General features: G+C 45.1%; 1 protein-coding gene across 2 annotated transcripts in view; it reads left to right on the top strand.

Moving 5' to 3' along the window:
• The window catches only part of CWF19L2 (CWF19 like cell cycle control factor 2), a 156,441-nt gene that overhangs the window by 86,425 nt on the left and 48,144 nt on the right, over positions 1–21,872 (top strand). For both annotated transcript variants that reach the window (XM_073662189.1, XM_073662190.1), the window contains exons 12-13: positions 1,502–1,639; positions 13,686–13,898. In XM_073662189.1, coding sequence (XP_073518290.1) covers positions 1,502–1,639; positions 13,686–13,898 — 351 coding nt within the window. The remainder of the gene's footprint in view (positions 1–1,501; positions 1,640–13,685; positions 13,899–21,872) is intronic.

Below are 21,872 nucleotides of genomic sequence, written 5' to 3'. Positions count from 1 at the left end.
GTTTTACGCTGGGGGCGAGGAGACTGGATACACTGGTGGCAAGGAGACGGGATGTTATACACAGGGGGCGAGGAGACTGGATGTTATACGCTGGGGGCGAGGAGACGGGATGTTATACACTGGGGGCGAGGAGACGGGATGTTATACACTGGGAGCGAGGAGACCGGATGTTATACACTGGAAGCGAGGAGACGGGATGTTATACACTGGGGGCGAGGAGACGGGATGTTATACACTGGGAGCGAGGAGACGGGATGTTATACACTGGGGGCGAGGAGACGGGATGTTATACGCTGGGAGCGAGGAGACCGGATGTTATACGCTGGGGGCGAGGAGACGGGATGTTATACGCTGGGGGCGAGGAGACGGGATGTTATACGCTGGGGGCGAGGAGACGGGATGTTATACGCTGGGAGCGAGGAGACGGGATGTTATACAATGGGGGCGAGGAGACGGGATGTTATACGCTGGGGGCGAGGAGACGGGATGTTATACACTGGGGGCGAGGAGACGGGATGTTATACACTGGGGGCAAGGGGCCCGATGTTATACTGGGATTTCAATGAATATAGTATTAGTTATACTGAATCATTTCCAATATATAATTTTGCTCAACTTCTCTTTCTCTGTTCATTGCTGATCTCAGATCGGACTGCATATACAATGTGACAGGTTGCCTTTAAATGAATTGTACAATAGTAGAAAAATGTGGCAGCTTCTTTCTAGTAACAGCTCCACTCTTTGTTTTTGGGTTGAGTCTGGTTTTGCTGCTCAGCCCTGTTAAAGTGAACGTGGCTAAGCTGCTATACCAGACAAAACCTATGGACAAGAGAGGCGCTGTGTCTGGGAGATTGCGGGCACATTTTTGTCCTCTAATACAATGCCTTTTAAGGCACCGGAAGTGATGATGTCGCCGCTCGCCTGTCACATCACCGCTTTAACCTTTGATTGGCGGTGGTAGTCAGGTGACTTGAACAGCACATTATTGGATTTTATATGGCGCACAATTCAAGTCACCTGACTGCTGCAGCCAATCGCAGACTACAGTGGCCCTAGGACAGGTGAAACGTGGCGTGGCCTGCGCAGGTTTGATGGTGGTGACAGCAGTGGAGAGTTTGTAATTTTCACAGAACCCAATCCCCCAGAGAGACATTTTGTTTAGCCCGGAGAACCCCTTTAAGGGGTAGAATAGCAGTGGGAAAAAAAGTGCCGAGCTTGGCTCACACCTCATTTGTGCAAAAATGTGACTCCTTTTTTGATTTTTCTGCTGCTTTTTTGTGGGCCTGGTCTCCTGCGGACCTACAAGTTTACCATAAATGACTCTGGAAGTAAGTTCTAGTGCAGGCTATGCCAGCCCGTGGAGCAGATTTGATGTTCTGGTGCACGGTTGATCATACGTGCTCACCTTTTATTGTAAAGTACGCTGGAGTAAGGTGTGCTCAATATATGGATCCTATAAAGTGACTGATTTACAGGGATTGTGCATTTCTCTGTGCTGCAGGTTGAGACACACGTGGACAAGGAAAGGGTGCGTTACTTCCATGATGACGACAATCAGAGCCTTCAAGATCTGGTCAAGAGAGAGAAGATGGGAACAGCCGAAGACCAGAACAAGCTATACCTGAGAATGGCAGCCAAGGTACTGGAAATCCTGATAAGTATTTGTACTATGTGATCGCCTTCCCATTCCCTATACATTTTGGGAATGTATGGCGTATTGTATGTATTGGGCTGGAGCTCCACACTAATTATGTTCTTGAATGAGAACGTACAGGAAAGCTGCATTAAACGAACGCATTGCAATTCTCTGCACATCAGTAAATTCCAGAAAAAAAGCGATGTAAATAGACTCTCTGAGGAGGGATGGTGTATGGAAATGTCTATAATTTCCCTGAAAAAATCCAGAATTATTGTGGTTTTGATTTTTTTGCAGACACAGGGAGAATACATTTAGTGCATGGCTGCAGAGCAGAGTAAAATGTTTTGTTTGATTGTTTTTCTAACTTCACCTTTATGCTGCTGAGATATTAGTAATCAAAGTATTCAGCACCTAATGAGTTAACTTTTGATATGTCCAAGTGGGTGTTATTAGATTATGTTAGCTGGGGGCAGGTATGATTTCCCCCGTATGATGCTGACCAGTCATAAGCAAGCAGCAACACTCAGAAGAGTTTAGAGATGTATGACACAGTCTGATCTCCTGGTCTAGCCTCCTGCATGATTAGCAAGTGCTGGGAGTAAAGCACAGATGACTAACACCTCTGGGATAAGATCCCAGCAGTCAGTGTGGGGCTGCACCGCTGAGTTTAGCTGTGCCACATTACAAACCCGTCTATCAGTTTTCCTCCTGCCCTAGCACTGTTAGCTCATTTTATTTCTGCTTTAATTAAAGGGGTTGAACAAAAATATCCTGTGAATCATTTAGGAATTGCAACCATTTTTCTACAAATCCTCCTCATTTCAGGGGCTCAAAAGTAATAGGACAAATTAACTTTACCATAAATAAAATGTACATTTTTAATACTTTGTAGAGAATCCATGCAGGTAATGACTGCCTGAAAGCCATGGAAGTCACCAACCACAAGTTTCCTCCTTTGTGATGCTTTGCTGCCTTTACTGCAGCTGACTTCAGTTCTTGTTTGTTTGTGGCTCTTTTTGCCTTAAGTTTTGTCTTAAGGATGTGAAATGTGAGCTCGATGGGGTTGAGATCTGGTGATGACTTGGCCATCACAGAATATTCCACTTCTTTGCTTTCGCAGTATGTTTTCGGTCATCTGTCCTGTGAAGCGCCGTCCAATCAACATTGCTGCATTTGGTTGAATCTGAGCAGAAAGTATCACCCTGTACACACAGAATTCATCCAGCTGCTTCTGTCTTCAGTCACATCATCAGTAAACACTAGTGACCCAGTGCCACTGGAAGCCATGCATTCCCACACCAACACACTGCCTCCGCCATGTTTTACAGAGGGTGTGGTATGCTTTGGATCATAAGCTGTTCCAAGACTTCTCCATACTTTCTACTTCCCATCATTGTGGTACAGGTTGATGTTGGTTTCATCTGTCCAGCGAATGCTTTTCCAGAACTGGAGTGGCTTCTTTTCGGCAAAGTCTAATATGGCTTTTATATTTTTAAGGCTGATTAATGGTTTGCACCTTGTGGTGAACCCTTTGTATTTGCTCTCATGAAATCTTCTCTTTATGGTAGATTTAGATACTGAAACACCAACTTACTGGACAGTGTCCGTCGATGTTGTGAAGGGGTTTTTCTTCACCATGGAAAGAATTTTGCGATCATTCACCACTGTTGTCTTCCATGGACATCCAGGTTTTAAGTTTCCCAGCTCAACAGTGCGCTCTTTTTTTTTTTGCAGAATGTACCAAACTGTTCAGTTGGCCACTCTTAACATTTCTGCTATCTCTCTGATGGATTTCTTATTTTTTTCAGCCTATTGATGGTCTGTTTATCTTCCATTGAGAGCTCCTTTGACCTCATGTTGTGGGTTCACAGCAACAGCTTCCAAATGCAAATGCCACACCTGGAATCAGCTCCAGACCTTTTAGCTGCTTAATTAATGATGAATTAGCGAGGGAAAATCCAAAGCAGCCTATTAAAGAGCTTTTGATATAATTGTTCCTTGAAAAGGAGGCAGATACATACTGAAGAGCTGTAATTCCTAAACTTTTACTCCAATTAGGATGTGAATACCCTCAAATTAAATCTGAGAGTCAGCACTGTTAACCCATATTGAATATATAACTGTATATTAAATATGTTTTGGTACACCGCTAAAATGACAAACCTTGTGTCACCGTCCAAATATTTCTGGACTTAACTGTAAGTAGCCTCTTCCAAGAGGAAGAAAGCTGTGACTCTGTATTTCATTGTCGGCCTTAAATTGGTGGCTCTAGCGACCCCTCTTTCTTTCTTTCGGTTTTGCATGCTTTTTTAGTATTTTCATGCCCCAGAAAAAAAAAAATAGCAATCTGTAACATAATGGCGGTGTAATGTAGCAGTACAGAGAGACGCATCAGGACGTTATAAATGATTTTGCACACTCCGGCGTCTCATCATGCAGCATCTGTGTGGTTATTGCTTATGATCACGGCCGAGTTTGGCTAATCGCTTCTGACTGATGCCAAACGCGTGAAATCATTGCTAAGTACAGATGTCGGGCTTGTCATGCACTGGAACGTGTCAGGAGGTCTGTGCATGGTTCTTACTAAATTAAATCTCTTCTCCAGCAACTTGCTCCATCCACGACCTGTCTGGAGATCTGCAGATTGGCCGCAGATGACACGAGACATGCAGAGCGCATCGGCTTTAATTGATTATTATAGAACTGATCATAAAATGTCACCCACCTGCGAGGAATTCTGAAAAGCTTCTTTCCTAATAATCTGGGGGTCATCTCGTATCCCGAATGCGTTAAAACATCAGTCTACTTAGTGGTGTTCAGCCATGATGCCGGCTTTGGTCAAGGACCCACTCGTTCAGGGCTACTTTAAAAAAATTTTTTTTTCAAAATTAATTTACGTCTTCCAATAATCTGATAAGCATTGTCCAGGATCCGAAAAAAAGCAGCTGCTTTTTTTTTCCCCCCTGATAGAGCCACATCTGTCCATAGGACGTTTGTGGGATTACAGCTCAGCCCCATTTACTAAAGTGGAACTGAGCTGCACTACCGCACATAACCTGTGGACAGGAGTGGCGCTGTCTCTGAAAGAAAATAGTATCAATAATATGGATATTGTCTGGCTTTTCTGCTTTTTCTCTCTGTCCTTAGAGTTGTTCTCTTCTGCATATTTTCATGTGACGATTCCTCAATTTTGCAATGAAATTGTAATTGTCACTGTACAGAGGCAAAGTACTGAGCTTTAAATGGGTGGGTTAATTATCAGACCACCAATTGCCCGTCCTAGCGATGACCGGCTATATTCGTAATCACGATATTCGTACAAGTAGGTTGATACCATCATAAGCAGAATAAAGCTATGAACACATTATTCCCCTCTTCATAGATGGATATTACCGGACAATGCTTGGAAAAACAGCCACTTTTCCAATTTACTGTATGTTTAAATTTGCAGCCGTTTTTGGGATATTCTTTACTTTTTCTTTGTTCAGCTCTTTGCCTAGGAGACCGACCACCGCAGCTGTCAAGCTTGTCAGCACTACACTGAAGCCGGCTGGGGTTCATTGTGCTCTATTGATCCTGGCCAGATTCAAAACAGTGCTTTCAAGCTCAATAGAAAAGAGCTTATAATTAGGGATGAACGAACCCATGGAGGTTTGGGTTCTGGTACTTTAACTTTAGTCCGAAGTACCCGAACTTGAACCAGAACCTGAACCCCATTGAAAACAAAGGTGACCCGAACTTTGGATCTGGAAAAAAAATTCTCTCTTGCGCTCTCTCTCTTGCTCTCTCTCTCTTGCTCTCTCTCTCTTGCTCTCTCTCTCTTGCTCTCTCTCTCTTGCTCTCTCTCTCTTGCTCTCCCTCTCTTGCTCTCCCTCTCTTGCTCTCCCTCTCTTGCTCTCCCTCTCTTGCTCTCCCTCTCTTGCTCTCCCTCTCTTGCTCTCCCTCTCTTGCTCTCCCTCTCTTGCTCTCCCTCTCTTGCTCTCCCTCTCTTGCTCTCCCTCTCTTGCTCTCCCTCTCTTGCGCTCTCTCTCTTGCGCTCTCTCTCTTGCGCTCGCTCTCTTGCGCTCGCTCTCTCTTGCGCTCGCTCTCTCTTGCGCTCGCTCTCTCTTGCGCTCGCTCTCTCTTGCGCTCGCTCTCTCTCTTGCGCTCTCTCTCTCTCTTGCGCTCTCTCTCTCTCTTGCGCTCTCTCTCTCTTGCGCTCTCTCTCTCTTGCGCTCTCTCTCTTGCGCTCTCTCTCTTGCGCTCTCTCTCTCTTGCGCTCTCTCTCTTGCGCTCTCTCTCTCTTGCGCTCTCTCTCTCTTGCGCTCTCTCTCTCTTGCGCTCTCTCTCTCTTGCGCGCTCTCTCTCTCTTGCGCGCTCTCTCTCTCTTGCGCTCTCTCTCTCTCTTGCGCTCTCTCTCTCTCTTGCGCTCTCTCTCTCTCTTGCGCTCTCTCTCTCTCTTGCGCTCTCTCTCTCTCTTGCGCTCTCTCTCTCTCTTGCGCTCTCTCTCTCTCTTGCGCTCTCTCTCTCTCTTGCGCTCTCTCTCTTGCGCTCTCTCTCTCTCTTGCGCTCTCTCTCTTGCGCTCTCTCTCTTGCGCTCTCTCTCTCTTGCGCTCTCTCTCTCTTGCGCTCTCTCTCTCTTGCGCTCTCTCTCTTGCGCTCTCTCTCTCTTGCGCTCTCTCTCTCTTGCGCTCTCTCTCTCTTGCGCTCTCTTGCGCTCTCTTGCGCTCTCTCTCTTGCGCTCTCTCTCTCTTGCGCTCTCTCTCTTGCGCTCTCTCTCTTGCGCTCTCTCTTGCGCTCTCTCTCTCTTGTGCTCTCTCTTGCGCTCTCTCTTGCGCTCTCTCTTGCGCTCTCTCTTGCGCTCTCTCTTGCGCTCTCTCTTGCGCTCTCTCTCTCTTGCGCTCTCTCTCTCTTGCGCTCTCTCTCTCTTGCGCTCTCTCTCTTGCGCTCTCTCTCTCTTGCGCTCTCTCTCTCTTGCGCTCTCTCTCTCTTGCGCTCTCTCTCTCTTGCGCTCTCTCTCTCTTGCGCTCTCTTGCGCTCTCTCTCTTGCGCTCTCTCTCTTGCGCTCTCTCTCTCTTGCGCTCTCTCTCTCTTGCGCTCTCTCTCTTGCGCTCTCTCTTGCGCTCTCTCTCTCTTGCGCTCTCTCTTGCGCTCTCTCTTGCGCTCTCTCTTGCGCTCTCTCTTGCGCTCTCTCTTGCGCTCTCTCTTGCGCTCTCTCTTGCGCTCTCTCTCGCGCTCTCTCGCGCTCTCTCTCGCGCGGTCTCTTGCGCGCTTGCTCTCTTGCGCGCTCGCTCTCTTGCGCGCTCGCTCTCTTGCGCGCTTGCTCTCTTGTGCACTCTCTTGCGCGCTTGCTCTCTTGCGCGCTTGCTCTCTTGCGCGCTCGCTCTCTTGTGCGCTCTCTTGTGCGCTCTCTTGCGCGCTTGCACGCTCGCTCTCTTGCACGCTCGCTCTCTTGCGCGCTCGCTCTCTTGCGCGCTCGCTCTCTTGCGCGCTCGCTCTCTTGCGCGCTCGCTCTCTTGCGCGCTCGCTCTCTTGCGCGCTCTCTCTCTTGCGCTCTGTCGCTCTTGCGCTCTGTCGCTCTCTTGCGCTCTGTCGCTCTCTTGCGCTCTGTCGCTCTCTTGCGCTCTGTCGCTCTCTTGCGCTCTGTCGCTCTCTCTTGCGCTCTGTCGCTCTCTCTTGCGCTCTGTCGCTCTCTCTTGCGCTCTGTCGCTCTCTCTTGCGCTCTCTCGCTCTCTCTTGCGCTCTCTCGCTCTCTCTTGCGCTCTCTCGCTCTCTCTTGCGCTCTCTCGCTCTCTCTCTTGCGCTCTCTCGCTCTCTCTCTTGCGCTCTCTCGCTCTCTCTCTTGCGCTCTCTCGCTCTCTCTCTTGCGCTCTCTCGCTCTCTCTCTTGCGCTCTCTCGCTCTCTCTCTTGCGCTCTCGCGCTCTCTCGCTCTCTCTCTTGCGCTCTCTCGCTCTCTCTCTTGCGCTCTCTCGCTCTCTCTCTTGCGCTCTCTCGCTCTCTCTCTTGCGCTCTCTCGCTCTCTCTCTTGCGCTCTCTCGCTCTCTCTCTTGCGCTCTCTCGCTCTCTCTCTTGCGCTCTCTCGCTCTCTCTCTTGCGCTCTCTCGCTCTCTCTCTTGCGCTCTCTCGCTCTCTCTCGTTCGCTCTCTCGCTCTCTCTCGTTCGCTCTCTCGCTCTCTCTCGTTCGCTCTCTCGCTCTCTCTCGTTCGCTCTCTCGCTCTCTCTCGTTCGCTCTCTCGCTCTCTCGTTCGCTCTCTCGTTGGCTCGCTCTCTCGTTGGCTCGCTCTCTCGTTAGCTCGCTCGCTCTCTCCCTGGTTCGCGTGTTCTCCTCCTGCCTCTTTCCCTGGCTCTCTCTCCTTTGTACTAATTGGCTGGTACGAACCCCAAACTTGTAAGTTTGGGTTCACTAATCTCTTCTTGTAATCACTTTGCATGCTCTAGTGACCAGCAAAGGTGGTCGGTCTCCAAGGCAATGAGCTGTAAACAACATAAAAAAAAGTGATATCTGACGATTGGCTGAAAATTTTAATTAGAAGTAAATTGTAAAATTGTGTATATTCACCAGTACTATATCTCAATACCCGAAGATGGGAATAACTAATGGCCACTGTTAAGTGCGAACTCTCTGGAGGTATCTGCCTGACAATGGCCACAATCAGGATGGATGCTTAGGCATTTGTCCCCACAAGGACACATTGAATTGAAAACATAGGGTGCAAGGAATCATTTTTTGGGGCGGTGGCCAATGGTCTGTGCAGGAACGAATGTTAAGCAGGTGCACGCCGGCCAGACGGAGGATAAAAGAAATCAACCATTGGGTGTATACACCCCTATAAAAATGACAGGTTCAAATTACCAAAATACCCAGAGGGTAAATAGACCCTGATTTGAGGGATGTATTAAAACATGACTTTTATTTCTAACATTTAAAAGTGGTAAATAAATTAAAAACACACCAGGGTACCGGTGTTATATTTCTACTCATTATAATCTCTAGGACCTATATAGTCAATTGAGCACACTGATTCACGTTCAGAATAATATTATATCCGCCATTACTGCAGTTCATGGATTAAGATCAGCTCAGCTAAATCACTGCTTTTAGAGTATACTCTAGGTACCCTAGTGCTAACTAACAAACATCATCACATAGCCAAACCAACAAGTTTCGCCACAAGGGCTTCCTCAGGGGGTTGAGGCTATAGACCCTCAATTAGGGTCTATTTACCCTCTAGGTATTTTTGGTAATTTGGAGGATAAAAGAACACCCTTTTGGCTTCCTTCTGGTATATAGTAGCCTATAGGAAAAGTAAATTATTCATTGTGAAAAATCTCCCCATACTTTAGCCTAAATGCCCTGACTCTAGAAAGGCCCCTGGGACGATTTCAAAGGATCTTTACTAATCTGAGCATAGATAGAAATGTTGTTTCTACGTCAACATTTTTGGTTACCCACATTTTTAATATGAGCTTAGGTCCTTTTACATCACCTGGAAGCTAATCAGATTATAGAAAAAGAACACAGTGGGACAATATGGGGCAGATTCATCCATGTCGCTTAGACATCACCTGGGTTTATGACGCCCCTGTAACTCTTATTCTGACACATACATACAAAAGTCGGGACAAGTGCAGCTCATAATTCAATAATTTCTGGTAAAAGTATTAAACAGTCCCGGGTGTAACCTGACATTATTTTCCATATGTGGCAGATGGTTGTAGAGAATGTGCGCCGTGTGGATTAGTCTGCCGCACCCTGCACCATGCCGTGTGTTGGTTAATCTCTTTCGATTTCATTTTTTTGTCTTTTGGTTTTTATAAGTATATTGACATTTTTTGAGCAAACATTGGTCATGACAAAGTGGATATTAAACACCTTTGTATAATTCAGTTTGATTCTGTCTGAATCAGAGGTCAGTCTCCTTCCCCCTCTGGCAGTTGGTAATATATCCCCTTATAATTTCCACACTATATTTCTATGTACTGAGTCTTGGATCCTTCTCTGACACACAGGCAGAAAGAGATTTCTTTTTAGTTGCTCTGCAATGAACCCAGGATGACTGTACAGAGCTTAGAGTGACTGAGCATGTGTGACCACCAGCTCATTATGTGGACGTGCTCATTGCTGTGCACTGTGGACACCAGGTGGCGCTGTACTGTATAAGTAAATGTTTTCACTGTATCATTTTTTTTTTTTTACCAATCGGTAAATGCCAAATATTTTTTTTTTCAGTATTTATAAAGTGAATGTGTTTTTTTTTTTTATTGGGTACTTTCCTGGGTCAGTACCGTCATCATAGTCACAGTGGAGTATAACATCGGCGAATGTCGCAGAATATAAAATCCCTCTCATCTTCCCGCTGTCAGTTTTCCTTTCTCGGTCGTCCGTGTGGGTTTAATGACAATAGAAACGTTGCGTTTCAGGTAACTTGGATACACTCTGTCACATACACTGAGGAGACAAATGCATCTCCTCAGCCCGTCTCTTCCTCCAGATATTGCTTTTAGTGCAGCTTTTAATAACATAATCAGTTTCCACCACCCACTCGTTCATGTGACGGCAGTCTCCGAGCACAAGGTCATTTGCAATCTGTCTGTTTCCATAGGAGGACGTCTCGGATCTGCTGTCTCCGCTGTTTCTTCTTCTGCTGCCCATACTCACTTATTGGGGAATCACGTACGCCGGCCGTAACCTAATCGGCGATGTAATACCATGCCGCAAACTGAAGAGGTTTCCCCGACTGGGGAAGTGATCACCTACTGTGTCCACAGCATAGATAACTTGCAGATCGCTGGGGGTCTTACTGCTAGGACCCCCATGCATCCATATGTTAGGATAGAGAGATGGCCACGACATTGCTCCATTCATTGTCTGTGCGACTGCCGGAGATGATGCTGTGCTCGATTATCTGCCGCAGTCCCATTGACAATGAATGGGGCTCTTTTCTAATGGGGCTTTTCAGACCCACCAATTCTCATGATCATGGGGTTCCCAGTGATCGCACCCTCGAAGATCAGTAAGTTATCACTTCATCTACAGCATAAGTTGCAGCCAGTGATACTTTTTGCTGCAGGAGAAATAACAGTAATTTTGACCAGGGGTGCCCGAACTTTTACATGCCACTGTAGTCTTCCCTCTACATGAGCTCTGTGTAACCCCGTCGCTCACAGATGATTGGTTGTACTCTGCCTATGCACAGTGTACACAGAAAGCAGCCAATCAGAGGTGTGGGTGGGGTTATACTGAGCTCCTCATTCAGAGAGCTGCTAGATCTGCAGCAGAGAAAACTGTGATTTTATCAAAACTACAGCAAGCGGACAAGTAAGTGACACATCGCTGGAATCAGGGTCTCTGCCTCTGCATCATGTTGCTCTCAGAGTACATGGCAAACGCCTGCTGACAGATTCCTTTTTAAGGCGTTCCCTCTATATGCAGTGCCCCGTATACCGGAGCGAGTCTGAATACTCTCCACACCAGTCATTGGGCCGTATCTCGTAGTGTAGACTGTTTTTGCAGCACAGCCCCGGCTGTGCACGTTTCTCCTGTACTTCGCATACAGCGAGTTACAAATAAAGCTGCCAGTTAAGAATTAGAGAAGTGATTGTAATTATTCCTGAGCTTAGTTAGGTGGAGGGCAGACTCTTCTCTGTGCACCCAATTATTGAATAATCCATGCCGCCGGCGTGTGGCACGCTTCTGGGACTACATGCATTCTTCAGTCATATTAATGCACAACACAGAAGGAAAGAAATAAAACAAGCGTTCAGTCCTGATCAATAAGACACGGAGCGGGACGCAGGATCACATTTACAAAGTCAATATATGTTCAGCTGTGTAGAAGGAATACATTAACCTCCTGCCGCGTGTAACATTTATCTGCACTTTGTTCTTGTGGCTATTCACATCGAAACCTGATGGTTTTTTTCTGGCTTTTTTCTGCTCTGTTCACATCCCATGTGAGAGCCGTCCATCAGCCGTGTATATTGGGGAAGCACGCTAATGTACAGATGAAACCAGAAGTTTACATACACTATATAAAAAGACACATATACATGTTTTTCTAAATATCTGACATGAAATCAGAATAAACCTTTCCCGTTTTAGGTCAATTAGGATTACCATCATTTTTAATATTTGTCAAATGCCAGAATAATAAGAGAGAAGGTTTTAAGGCATTTTTATTACTTACTGCAAAGTCAAAAGTTTACACTAAGATTACAATGCCTTTTAAACAATTCTGGACTGCCCATATGATGATGTCATGTGTTTGCAAGCTTCTGAACATCTAAATTAATTAGAGACACACCTGTGGATGTATTTTAACGCACACCTGAAACACACTGCTTCTTTGTGTAGCATCATGGGAAAGTCTAAAGAAATCAGCCAAGATATCAGGAAGAGAATTGTGGACTTGCACAGCAAAAAATTACACAGCAGAAAGACTGTGCGCAAATTATTAAAACTCTTCTCTGCTCTCAATAACGGAGGAATTTTTTTTAAATTTTATTGTGTACTGCTCGTTGCCTAGGTTATCGCTTACCTCTGCAGTCTATCAGAGGTGGCTGGTTTCCTAGGCAAGTTACGCTCGCTTGCAAACTCTTTGCTATAGAGCTTGCCTCCGCCAATGCTGCACTGGCAAAACCGCCTCTGCTAATCGCATCTTAGAGCGCACAGATCAGACCAGCGGCGCAGACATGCTACCAGCCCAACTGGGCAATCTTCAGGAGTACACCGCCCCCCGACATATAGGAGCAGGACGGCAGAGGAGCGGTGCACTGCTGATGAGGAATCGTGAGAACAAGTCTTTAATGAACAGAAACAAGGTCACGATTACTGCACATATTCTGTGTAGCGGCTGCTGTTATATAGTCTCTTTCTGTGCTATAATATAGGAAATATGTGCAGAAAATAAGCCGCTGTGTCTCCCAGAAGGTCCTTGTATCGGTCATGGTCAGATGACTTTGTCTCAGGGGGGACCCCTGAGGTTTGCTGTACCACTTACTGGGAAATGCCATGGCTGTCAGGCATGTCTTCTCTAGAAAAAGATGTGGCTCACAGGCTTCTTTTATTTGCAGGTGTGGGGATTGTTCTGTCAAACTTTGCAGTTCAGACCATTGACTTTAGGGCTTAAGGGTCCGGGACGTTGTGAATTCTAAGACGCATACCTAAATGTAATCTTAGACTGAAGAAATTGAGGAAAAACAAGTTTAATATATCCCTGGTGGGCTAGGGTAAAGGAGTGGTTAATCCCAGCTTTTCTGAGTAGTGGCTCAAAGCAGAGAATGGACTTCTGCTAGCTTCCATAGTGGGATAGTTTAGTAAATGAGTTACAGCCCGCTTCCCTGGTGGTCTAGGGTATTGGAGGGTATTAATGTCTGCTTATCTTGATCTCAAAATCTGCTTGGCTGTTGATTATAAGATAGAGAAAGGTTTTAGTGTCTGTTTGCCTGGTGCTTTACTGTAGTGGAGGGTGTATTACCTGGTGGGCTAGGATAGTGGATGGGTTAAAGGGGCTATTCTTAGTGGTGGGGTAAAAAGGGCTATCCAGCTCTACTCTTTCACATAAATCTGATGGAGAAACTTTGAATGAAAGTATTTAGAGCTTCCATTGCAGAGATATTCACATTTGTTTCTCGTGGAGAGAACTCTGTGAAATCTCTGCTTGTAGATCAACTCTGCGCGTCTTCTGAGTCTTCTCCGTGGTTGTGCACTTTCACCCCTCCCTCCCATATGCTGCCAATTACAGATCAGCATCCTCTGAGACTGATAGATCAGTTGCTGAGCTGTGATTGGCTGCATATATGAGGGAGGGGTGAAATCGCTCGCCCCTGGAAAAGACTCTGAAGAAACGCCCAGTTGGACCACAAGAAGAGATTTCACATACTGCACTCCAGAATAAACAAACGTGAATATCTTTGCAATAGAGCGGCGCAGCACAAAATGGAAAAGAGCGGCAGAATCAGGGGACCTCAGGGATTTTTTTCAAGGCATTTAATTTTAGTTTGAGCAGGTGACCTGTTCTTTAAGTTTTTTGGCTCTAATTTGTTGGAAATATTCTGTTTTCACAGCTCAGAGAGAAGACTGACCAGGATTACTACACCCTGGACGATATGTTTGTCTCCAAAGCTGCAAAGAAAGAGCGAGCAAATGAGGAAGAGGAGAGAGAAAGGCAGCAAGCCATGGCTGAGCATCGGAGACTTGCTGCCAGAATGGAAAAATGTCCTTTTTGCTTTGATAATGCCGAGCTGCCGAAGCATCTTATCATTGCTATAGGAGTGAAGGTGAGAGATGATGATTGCAGGCATTTACCCCCCAGGGGCAGTTGTTAGAAATGGGACTTCGAGGAGTACTTTCTTTTTGGGCGTATACACAGCAGACATTCCATTTTTATTAATTTTGCTGCAGAAATTCCACCAGGTGTTACAGTAGCTGCATTGCAGATGACATTTCAAGAAAATGTTCAACATCAATTGACCCGTGCTGCTGATTTGAAATTTGCGGCATGTCAATTTATAAAGGGGATTTTACATTTGTGCAGCAAATCCTCAGTATTTCCAAAATGTAATCTGCAATAGACTGAGTTTCTGCAGCAATTATTTTAATAATAATCCTTCACATGCTGTGGAGTGACGCCTGGTTGTGTAGGGAACCAAATGTTATTCTTCAGCAACATGGTCCCTGTGGAAGAAAGAGAGAGATTTTATGGTTCAAAAGTCCATTGTATTCAATGGGGTTCTGGTGCAAGTTTGGGTACAGTTCTGGTACCCGAACCAAACTTTTGCATAAAGGTCGGGTACCAGAACCCCAACTTCCACAGGTCTGCTCATCCCTAGTGATGACATGACTGATTACTGTCACAACAAGGTTATTCTGGCTAGACCCAGCCCTAAAAACACCAATTAGTGGGGCTCCAGTGGTGACCCCTAAATGCCATGGAAATGTGTAATATTAAAAAAGAAATAAAATGATAACATCTCCCCATTTACCATAATTTTTTTCACATTTTTCATTTTTAAGGATATACTGTAAAAGTAAAATTGCGCAACGGTAAAAAAATAAAAATCAAGCAATATATATATGCTCAAAAAAATAAAGGGAACACTTAAACAACAGAATATAACTCCAAGTAAATCAAACTTCTGTGAAATCAAACTGTCCACTGAGGAAGCAACACTGATTGACAATCAATTTCTCATGCTGTTGTGCAAATGGAATAGACAATAGATGGAAATTATTGGCAATTATCAAGATACATTCAATAAAGGAGTGGTTCTGCAGGTGGGGACCACAGACCACATCTCAGTACCAATGCTTTCTGGCTGATGTTTTGGTCACTTTTGAATGTTGCTTGTGCTTTCACACTCGTGGTAGCATGAGACGGACTCTACAACCCACAGAAGTTGCTCAGGTATTGCAGCTCATCCAGGATGGCACATCAATGCAAGCTGTGGCAAGAAGGTTTGCTGTGTCTGTCAGCGTAGTGTCCAGAGGCTGGAGGCGCTACCAGGAGACAGGCCAGTACACCAGGAGATGTGGAGGGGGCCGTAGGAGGGCAACAACCAAGCAGCAGGACCGCTACCTCCGCCTTTGTACAAGGAGGAACAGGAGGAGCACTGCCAGAGCCCTGCAAAATGACCTCCAGTGGGCCACAAATGTGCATGTGTCTGCACAAACGGTTAGAAACCGACTCCATAAGGGTGGTATGAGGGCCCGACATCCACAGATGGGGGTTGTGCTCACAGCCCAACACCGTGCTGGACGCTTGGCATTTGCCACAGAACACCAGGATTGGCAAAGTCGCCACTGGCACCCTGTGCTCTACACAGATGAAAGCAGGTTCACACTGAGCACATGTGACAGACGTCACAGAGTCTGGAGACGCCGTGGAGAGCGATCTGCTGCATGCAACGTCCTTCAGCATGACCGGTTTGGCAGTGGGTCAGTAATGGTGTGAGGTGGCATTTCTTTGGAGGGCCGCACAGCCCTCCATGTGCTCGCCAGAGGTAGCCTGACTGCCATTAGGTACCGAGATGAGATCCTCAGACCCCTTGTGAGACCATATTCTGGTGCGGTTGGCCCTGGGTTCCTCATAATGCAGGACAATGCCAGACCTCATGTGGCTGGAGTATGTCAGCATTTCCTGCAAGATGAAGGCATTGAAGCTATGGACTGGCCCGCCCGTTCCCCAGACCTGAATCCGATTGAGCACATCTGGGACATCATGACTCGCTCCATCCACCAACGTCACGTTGCACCACAGACTGTCCAGGAGTTGGCGGATGCTTTAGTCCAGGTCTGGGAGGAGATCCCACAGGAGACCATCCGCAACCTCATCAGGAGCATGCCCAGGTGTTGTAGGGAGGTCATACAGGCACGTGGAGGCCACACACAATACTGAGCCTCATCAGGAGCATGCCCAGGTGTTGTAGGGAGGTCATACAGGCACGTGGAGGCCACACACAATACTCAGCCTCATCAGGAGCATGCCCAGGCGTTGTAGGGAGGTCATACAGGCACGTGGAGGCCACTCACAATACTGAGCCTCATTTTGACTTCTTTTAAGGACATTACATCAAAGTTGGATCAGCCTGTAGTGTGTTTTTCCACTTTAATTTTGGGGGTGACTCCAAATCCAGGCCTCCATTGGTTAATAAATTTGATTTCCATTGATGATTTTTGTGTGATTTTGTTGTCAGCACATTCAACTTTGTACAGAACAAAGTATTCAATGAGAATATTTCATTCATTCAGATCTAGGATGTGTTATTTCAGTGTTCCCTTTATTTTTTTAGCAGTGTATATGTATATATACATACATACTAGATTTTTTCACATTACACCCACAAAGAAAGTTGCATAGTTGCATAGGTTAAAAAAAACACCTAGGTCCATCAAGTTCAACCTTTCTCCACCAATTCTACATTCTTTATCACTACCTTATCTACGTCCCACAATGCCATTTCTGCTGACAAAATCATCCAGCCCTTGTATAAAAGCTGTTATAGTGTCGGCCATCACTACCTCTTGAGATCGGGCATTCCACAGTCTGACTGCTCTGACTGTAAAGAACCCTTTCCTGTTTAGGTGCCGGAATCACCTTTCTTCCACCTGTAATGACTGCCCCCTGGTCCTTAGTATGGTCTTTGGAAGGAATAAGTCATGTACTGGTCCTTTGTACTGACCACACATATATTTATACATGTAAATGAGATCTCCTCTGAGGCCTCTTTTTTCTAACAAGCTCAACTTTTCCACCTCTCATCATAGGAGAGGCCTCCATCCCTTGTTATAATCTAGTTTTCGCCTTTGAACTGACTCTAACTGGTGAATATCCTTTTTAAAATGTGGAGCCCAAAACTGGATTAAGATCCAAATATTAAATGTATTTTATTAAGATTTTATATGATATATAAAGTAGCAAGTATTTATAAAGCGTAAAGGAAATGATAAATGGTTTTCTAAATGTTTTAAAAATATACCGTCTTTTTCGGGCCATAAATTGCACCCCCCGCCAAATTTGGTAAGAAAATGGGGGTGTGTGTCTTATGGTCTGAACGTAGCATAACGGGGAGTTGCGGTGGTGGTGGATCGGGATCACAGGAAGCAGGGTCCCTTCCTCAGGAAACCGGCGGTGGCAGCAGAAGCGGTGAAATGCTGTGGGGCCGGTGTCGGCGATCAGGCAGAGGTGTGCATTGCTTTTCCGGCAGCCGCAGCCGCAGCCATCTTCCTGAAGCCGTCATCTACAGGGAAATGGCCACCCAAGCTGGCACATGTGCAGATTGGGATCTTGGCGTCCATTTTCCTGAGGCCCACGGCTTCAGGAATATGGCCGCCGAGATCCCAGTCTGCGCATGGTAAATCTGAAAATTGTGACGTGCATTTGTAATCAGCCCCCTGTAGTCTGATGCCCCTAAATAAAATCTTGAGTGATCAATTGCCTCCAGAGGTCACATAATTAGTAAATTGGGTCCACCTGAGTGTAATATATTCTCACTATAACTATAGCTGTTCTGTGAAGGCCTCAGAGGTTTAAGATCCTTAGGGATCAAACAGCATCATGAAAACCAAAGAGCACACCGGACAGGTCAGGGATAAAGTTGTGGAGAAAAGTAAAGCAGGGTTAGGTTATAGAAAAAAAAAGAAAAAAAAATTGCCCAAGCTCTCAGTTGATTGGAAGATGGATGAAGCTAAATACAGGGCGATCCTGAAGAAAAACCTGCAAAAGCCTTGAGACTGGGGTGTAGGTTCACCTCCCAGCAGGACAACGACCCTAAACATCCTGCCAGAGCTACAATGGATGGTTTAGAGCAAAGAATATTCATGTGTGTGAATTGCCCAGTCTCAATCCAGACCTAAATCCCATTGAGGATCTGTAATAAGACTTTAAATTGCTGTTCACAGACGTCCCCATCCAATCTCACTGAGCGAGAGCGAGTGTGCAAAGAAGAAGGGGCAAAAAGAGACAGACCCCAAAATAATTTCAGCAGTAATTGCAGCTAAAGTATAAAAGTAATGACTCCGGGGAACTGAATACAAACGCACGTCTCAGTTTTCTGATTTATATTTTTAACATGGTAAGAAAACCCTTTATCATTTCCTCTACACTTCACAAATAATTGATGCTTTGTGTTGGTGTATCACATAAAATCCTATTAAAATATATTTAAGTTTGTGAGTTTAACGTGAAAAAATGTAGAAAAGTTCACAGGGTATGAATACTTTTTTCAAGGAAATAGATCTATCAGAATATATATTTTTTGTCTCGGCTGATTTGAGTGAGAGACGTTTCGCAGGCTTAGCCTGGGAGCGGAGCGAGGCTTCCAGCCAGCGTGAGACAATAGACAGGAACGGATGAGTCAGAGAAAAGACATCTTAATGTAATCTCTTCTCCTCCAGTATAAATATCAGGGCACTTGGGGATTGTCTCATCAGACTTCCTAAACAAGCCACGTTTGCTGGAGCGCACAACATGGATTTCAATGTTTAGCATGTGAAAACAATCTGTAAGCAGGGGGCCGGCGGAGAGGAGATGCGGAGTCCTGTTCATTTTGGACTAATGTTTGGAAGAATGACCTTTCACTGGCGAGGATTAATATGGAGCGGCTCTTGTACACCGATCACATACTGGTTGTTTTACAGAGCATCTGTCCCGAGGCCCTTGTCGGAGTTTACTTACATGGTAATAAGTAGAGGGATGTTTTCTAAGAGAGACATGTGCAACAATTGGGCACTATGTGGTTGGGCACACTTTCTGAGTTCTGTTAATTTTTTTTTTGCAAAATAATGGCAAAAATTAAATGTTTTCAGAAAACTGCAGCAACATGTGAACCTCCCCCTATAAAGTTATTCTTGCTTGATCCCTCCACGCTGCACCTAGTGCATGGTCATGTCAGGTACTGTCCAGAAATTAAAGGGGTTCTCCACTTTGGACAGGTTCATCATTACATTTTCATCATTTTTTGGCATGAATCGCTCTTTAATTAGTAATTTTTGGATTAGTGACAAATTCTTTATGATTTGTGCCTTTATTAAAGTTGTCTTTTGTTTCTCAGTTTTCAGATTTTTTACGTCAGCGCTTATTACGTCGCTGTGCCTTTTTACAGATGTTTTCTACGGATTCTTCAAATGCGACTTTAATAATAAAAAAAAGTGTAAAATTTATCACAAATATACTCCAGTTCCACCCCACCCTCCGCAGCAATATTACGTTCCCCAGTTATTTTGGAGGCATTTTTGATACATGTGACTTTTTGCGTAAAGATTGCAAAATGGATCAAAAACAGAAAAAAAAAAAAGATAATTTTATTGCTTTTGCACAAAATTCATGAAGCAGGTGCATAAAACGTAAACCAAAACCACAGGACAAAAAAGAAAAGTGACTTTAAAAGAAAAAAACACAAATGATGATTCGGGGCCTCTATCTTTAACAGATGTGTTGGGGACATGATTCCGTGACTCGAATATATAAGTATTTCTAGTTCTGCTCCTTCCTTACAGACTGCTGGCTATCGATCGAGGAGCATGTCACCCGATGGTACTTGGAAAAATTGTCTTTCAATGTTGCTGGGGACTAATCTGGTCAGACGCTTCTCCACCAGCAGACATTTTTTGGGCAGTCTGTGGAGAACCTATAATACGTATGCAGGTTTGGACTGGCCCACCGGAGAACAGGAGAATCCTCTGGTGGGCCACCACCATCTTATATAAGCAGTACTTGGCACAATATTCTTGAATCACTATGTAAAGGCAGCATCATATTAATTTAACAATCTACCCAGTTCATTGTTAGATAAATTTGTGATTGAGGATAATGTCACATTTGCATGAAGCTGAAAAATGGGGCCCTGGAGTTGTTAACTGGTGGGCCTTTGGCACCCCAGTCCGACACTATACTTCTGCATCGTAAGTGTCACAGAATTATCTCCCCAACACATCTTTTAAACACAAATATAAAATGAACAGCCCCTTTAAAAATTCGCTCACCCGACTCTTTCATAAGCAAAGGCCTATGTTACATTAGTAGAGCATCAAAGAGGAATGCCTCATTTCCGTGCCAGCTTGCGAGAGCTTCATGTGTCCAGTGGTTTGCCTGGCGCTGGTACTGTCCCAACAGTAGATGTTCTGCAATCAGCCTGATTGCCTAATGGTAAGGTTACATCCAACATAGACAGAGACATATTTTGGGCCAATGCACCAGAAAAGCTCCTGGAATATATTCATAGTGCTCCGATCACCTGTAAGATGCAAAGAATGGTGACTTAAGGCATTTATTGGGCTGGTATAAAGCACCATACACCATAACATATTATATAGAATGGAGAGGTCTGTGATTTTTAGCTGTGAGAGACAGAGTCTTAAAAAAAATCCAGAAAATCACATTGTATGATTTTTACGTAATTAATTTGCATTTTTTTGCATGAAATAAGTATTTGATGCAATAGGAAAACAGAACTTAATATTTGGTACAGAAACCTTTGTTTGCAGTTGCAGAGGTCCGACGTTTCCTGGAGTTTTTGACCAGGTTTGCACTCACAGCAGTAGGGATTTTTGCCCTCTCCTCCATACAGATCTTCTCCAGATCTTTCAGGTTTTGGGGCATTCTCCCATCAGGGCGCGAGTGCAGAGGAGGGTGGCCTTGGCGCTAGTGAAAAAGGCATGGCTCGCGGGCTGAAGAGAGTTGTGGCGGCGGCAGTGCTGAGGAGATGGCACGTATGCCCACCGGGAGGACTCTGTGTGCCCCCTCTGACATGCATGCCATAGGTTCGCCACCACTGCACTAGGGTATTCAAGACATCTTGAGGGATCTTGCTCCATTCCATTTGCAAATCTGCAAGCAATTAATCTTTATTGCTACGGGTACGGGCCCCAACTCGTCGCCCTAACTCATCCCAAAGGTGCTCTATAGGGTATAAATCAGGTCATTGGCTTGGCCATTGTAACAGGTGAACATTTTTCTTTGCTAACCAATTTTTGACTAAATTGGATGTGTGCTTAGGATCATTGTCTTGCTGAAATTTCCTCCCCTGCCTACTTTGGTTTTACCATGTGGCAGCATTACATTCTCCAGTATATCCTTGTACATGATAGCATTCATATTTCCATCAATACTATGCAGAGGGTCAATGGCAGATGCAGAAAAGCAGCCACAAACCATGACATTGCTTCCACCATGTTTCACTGTAGGTGTTTGGTACCTTACATCATTACCTTTTCCAACTGGGCAGTATATATAGTGCTTGCCATCACTACCAAACAGATTGAACTTGGATTCATCCGACCACAACACCTTACACCATTCAGTCTCTTTCCATTGGCTGTGTTCTTTGGCAAACTCAAGTCAGACCTTCCGGTTCTTTTCAGAAATGAAAGGCTTCATGACTGGAACTCGTGCATTCAGCCCTACTGCTCTTAGCCGTCGCACCACAGTTTGGCGACTCACGTTGACCCAATATTCTTCATTCACTTTGTGTGAAATCTGTACATCACTTTTATGGACATCAGATACTGACTTTTTCTTAATAATGTGATCAACTCTGGAGGAAGTTTTCTGTGGTCGTCTACTTCTAGGTTTGTCAGCTGTTCCATAATCTTCTTTTTCTTTCTTTAATATACCTGACACTTGACTCTGAGAACAGGTGAATTCCATAGCTCCTCTTTTTGGCCTTTGCCTGACTTTACTCTCAGAATAATAAGCTTCCTGACATCTGGTGATACATTTGGCTTTGTCTTTGCCACCATGTTTTAACCTAAAAACA

This window comes from Phyllobates terribilis, unplaced genomic scaffold (genome assembly GCF_046119375.1).
Source record: "Phyllobates terribilis strain yellow unplaced genomic scaffold, ASM4611937v1 Scaffold_2__4_contigs__length_985480577, whole genome shotgun sequence".
Taxonomy (NCBI): Eukaryota; Metazoa; Chordata; class Amphibia; order Anura; family Dendrobatidae; genus Phyllobates; species Phyllobates terribilis.
This window is presented reverse-complemented; position numbering and strand designations above follow the sequence as displayed.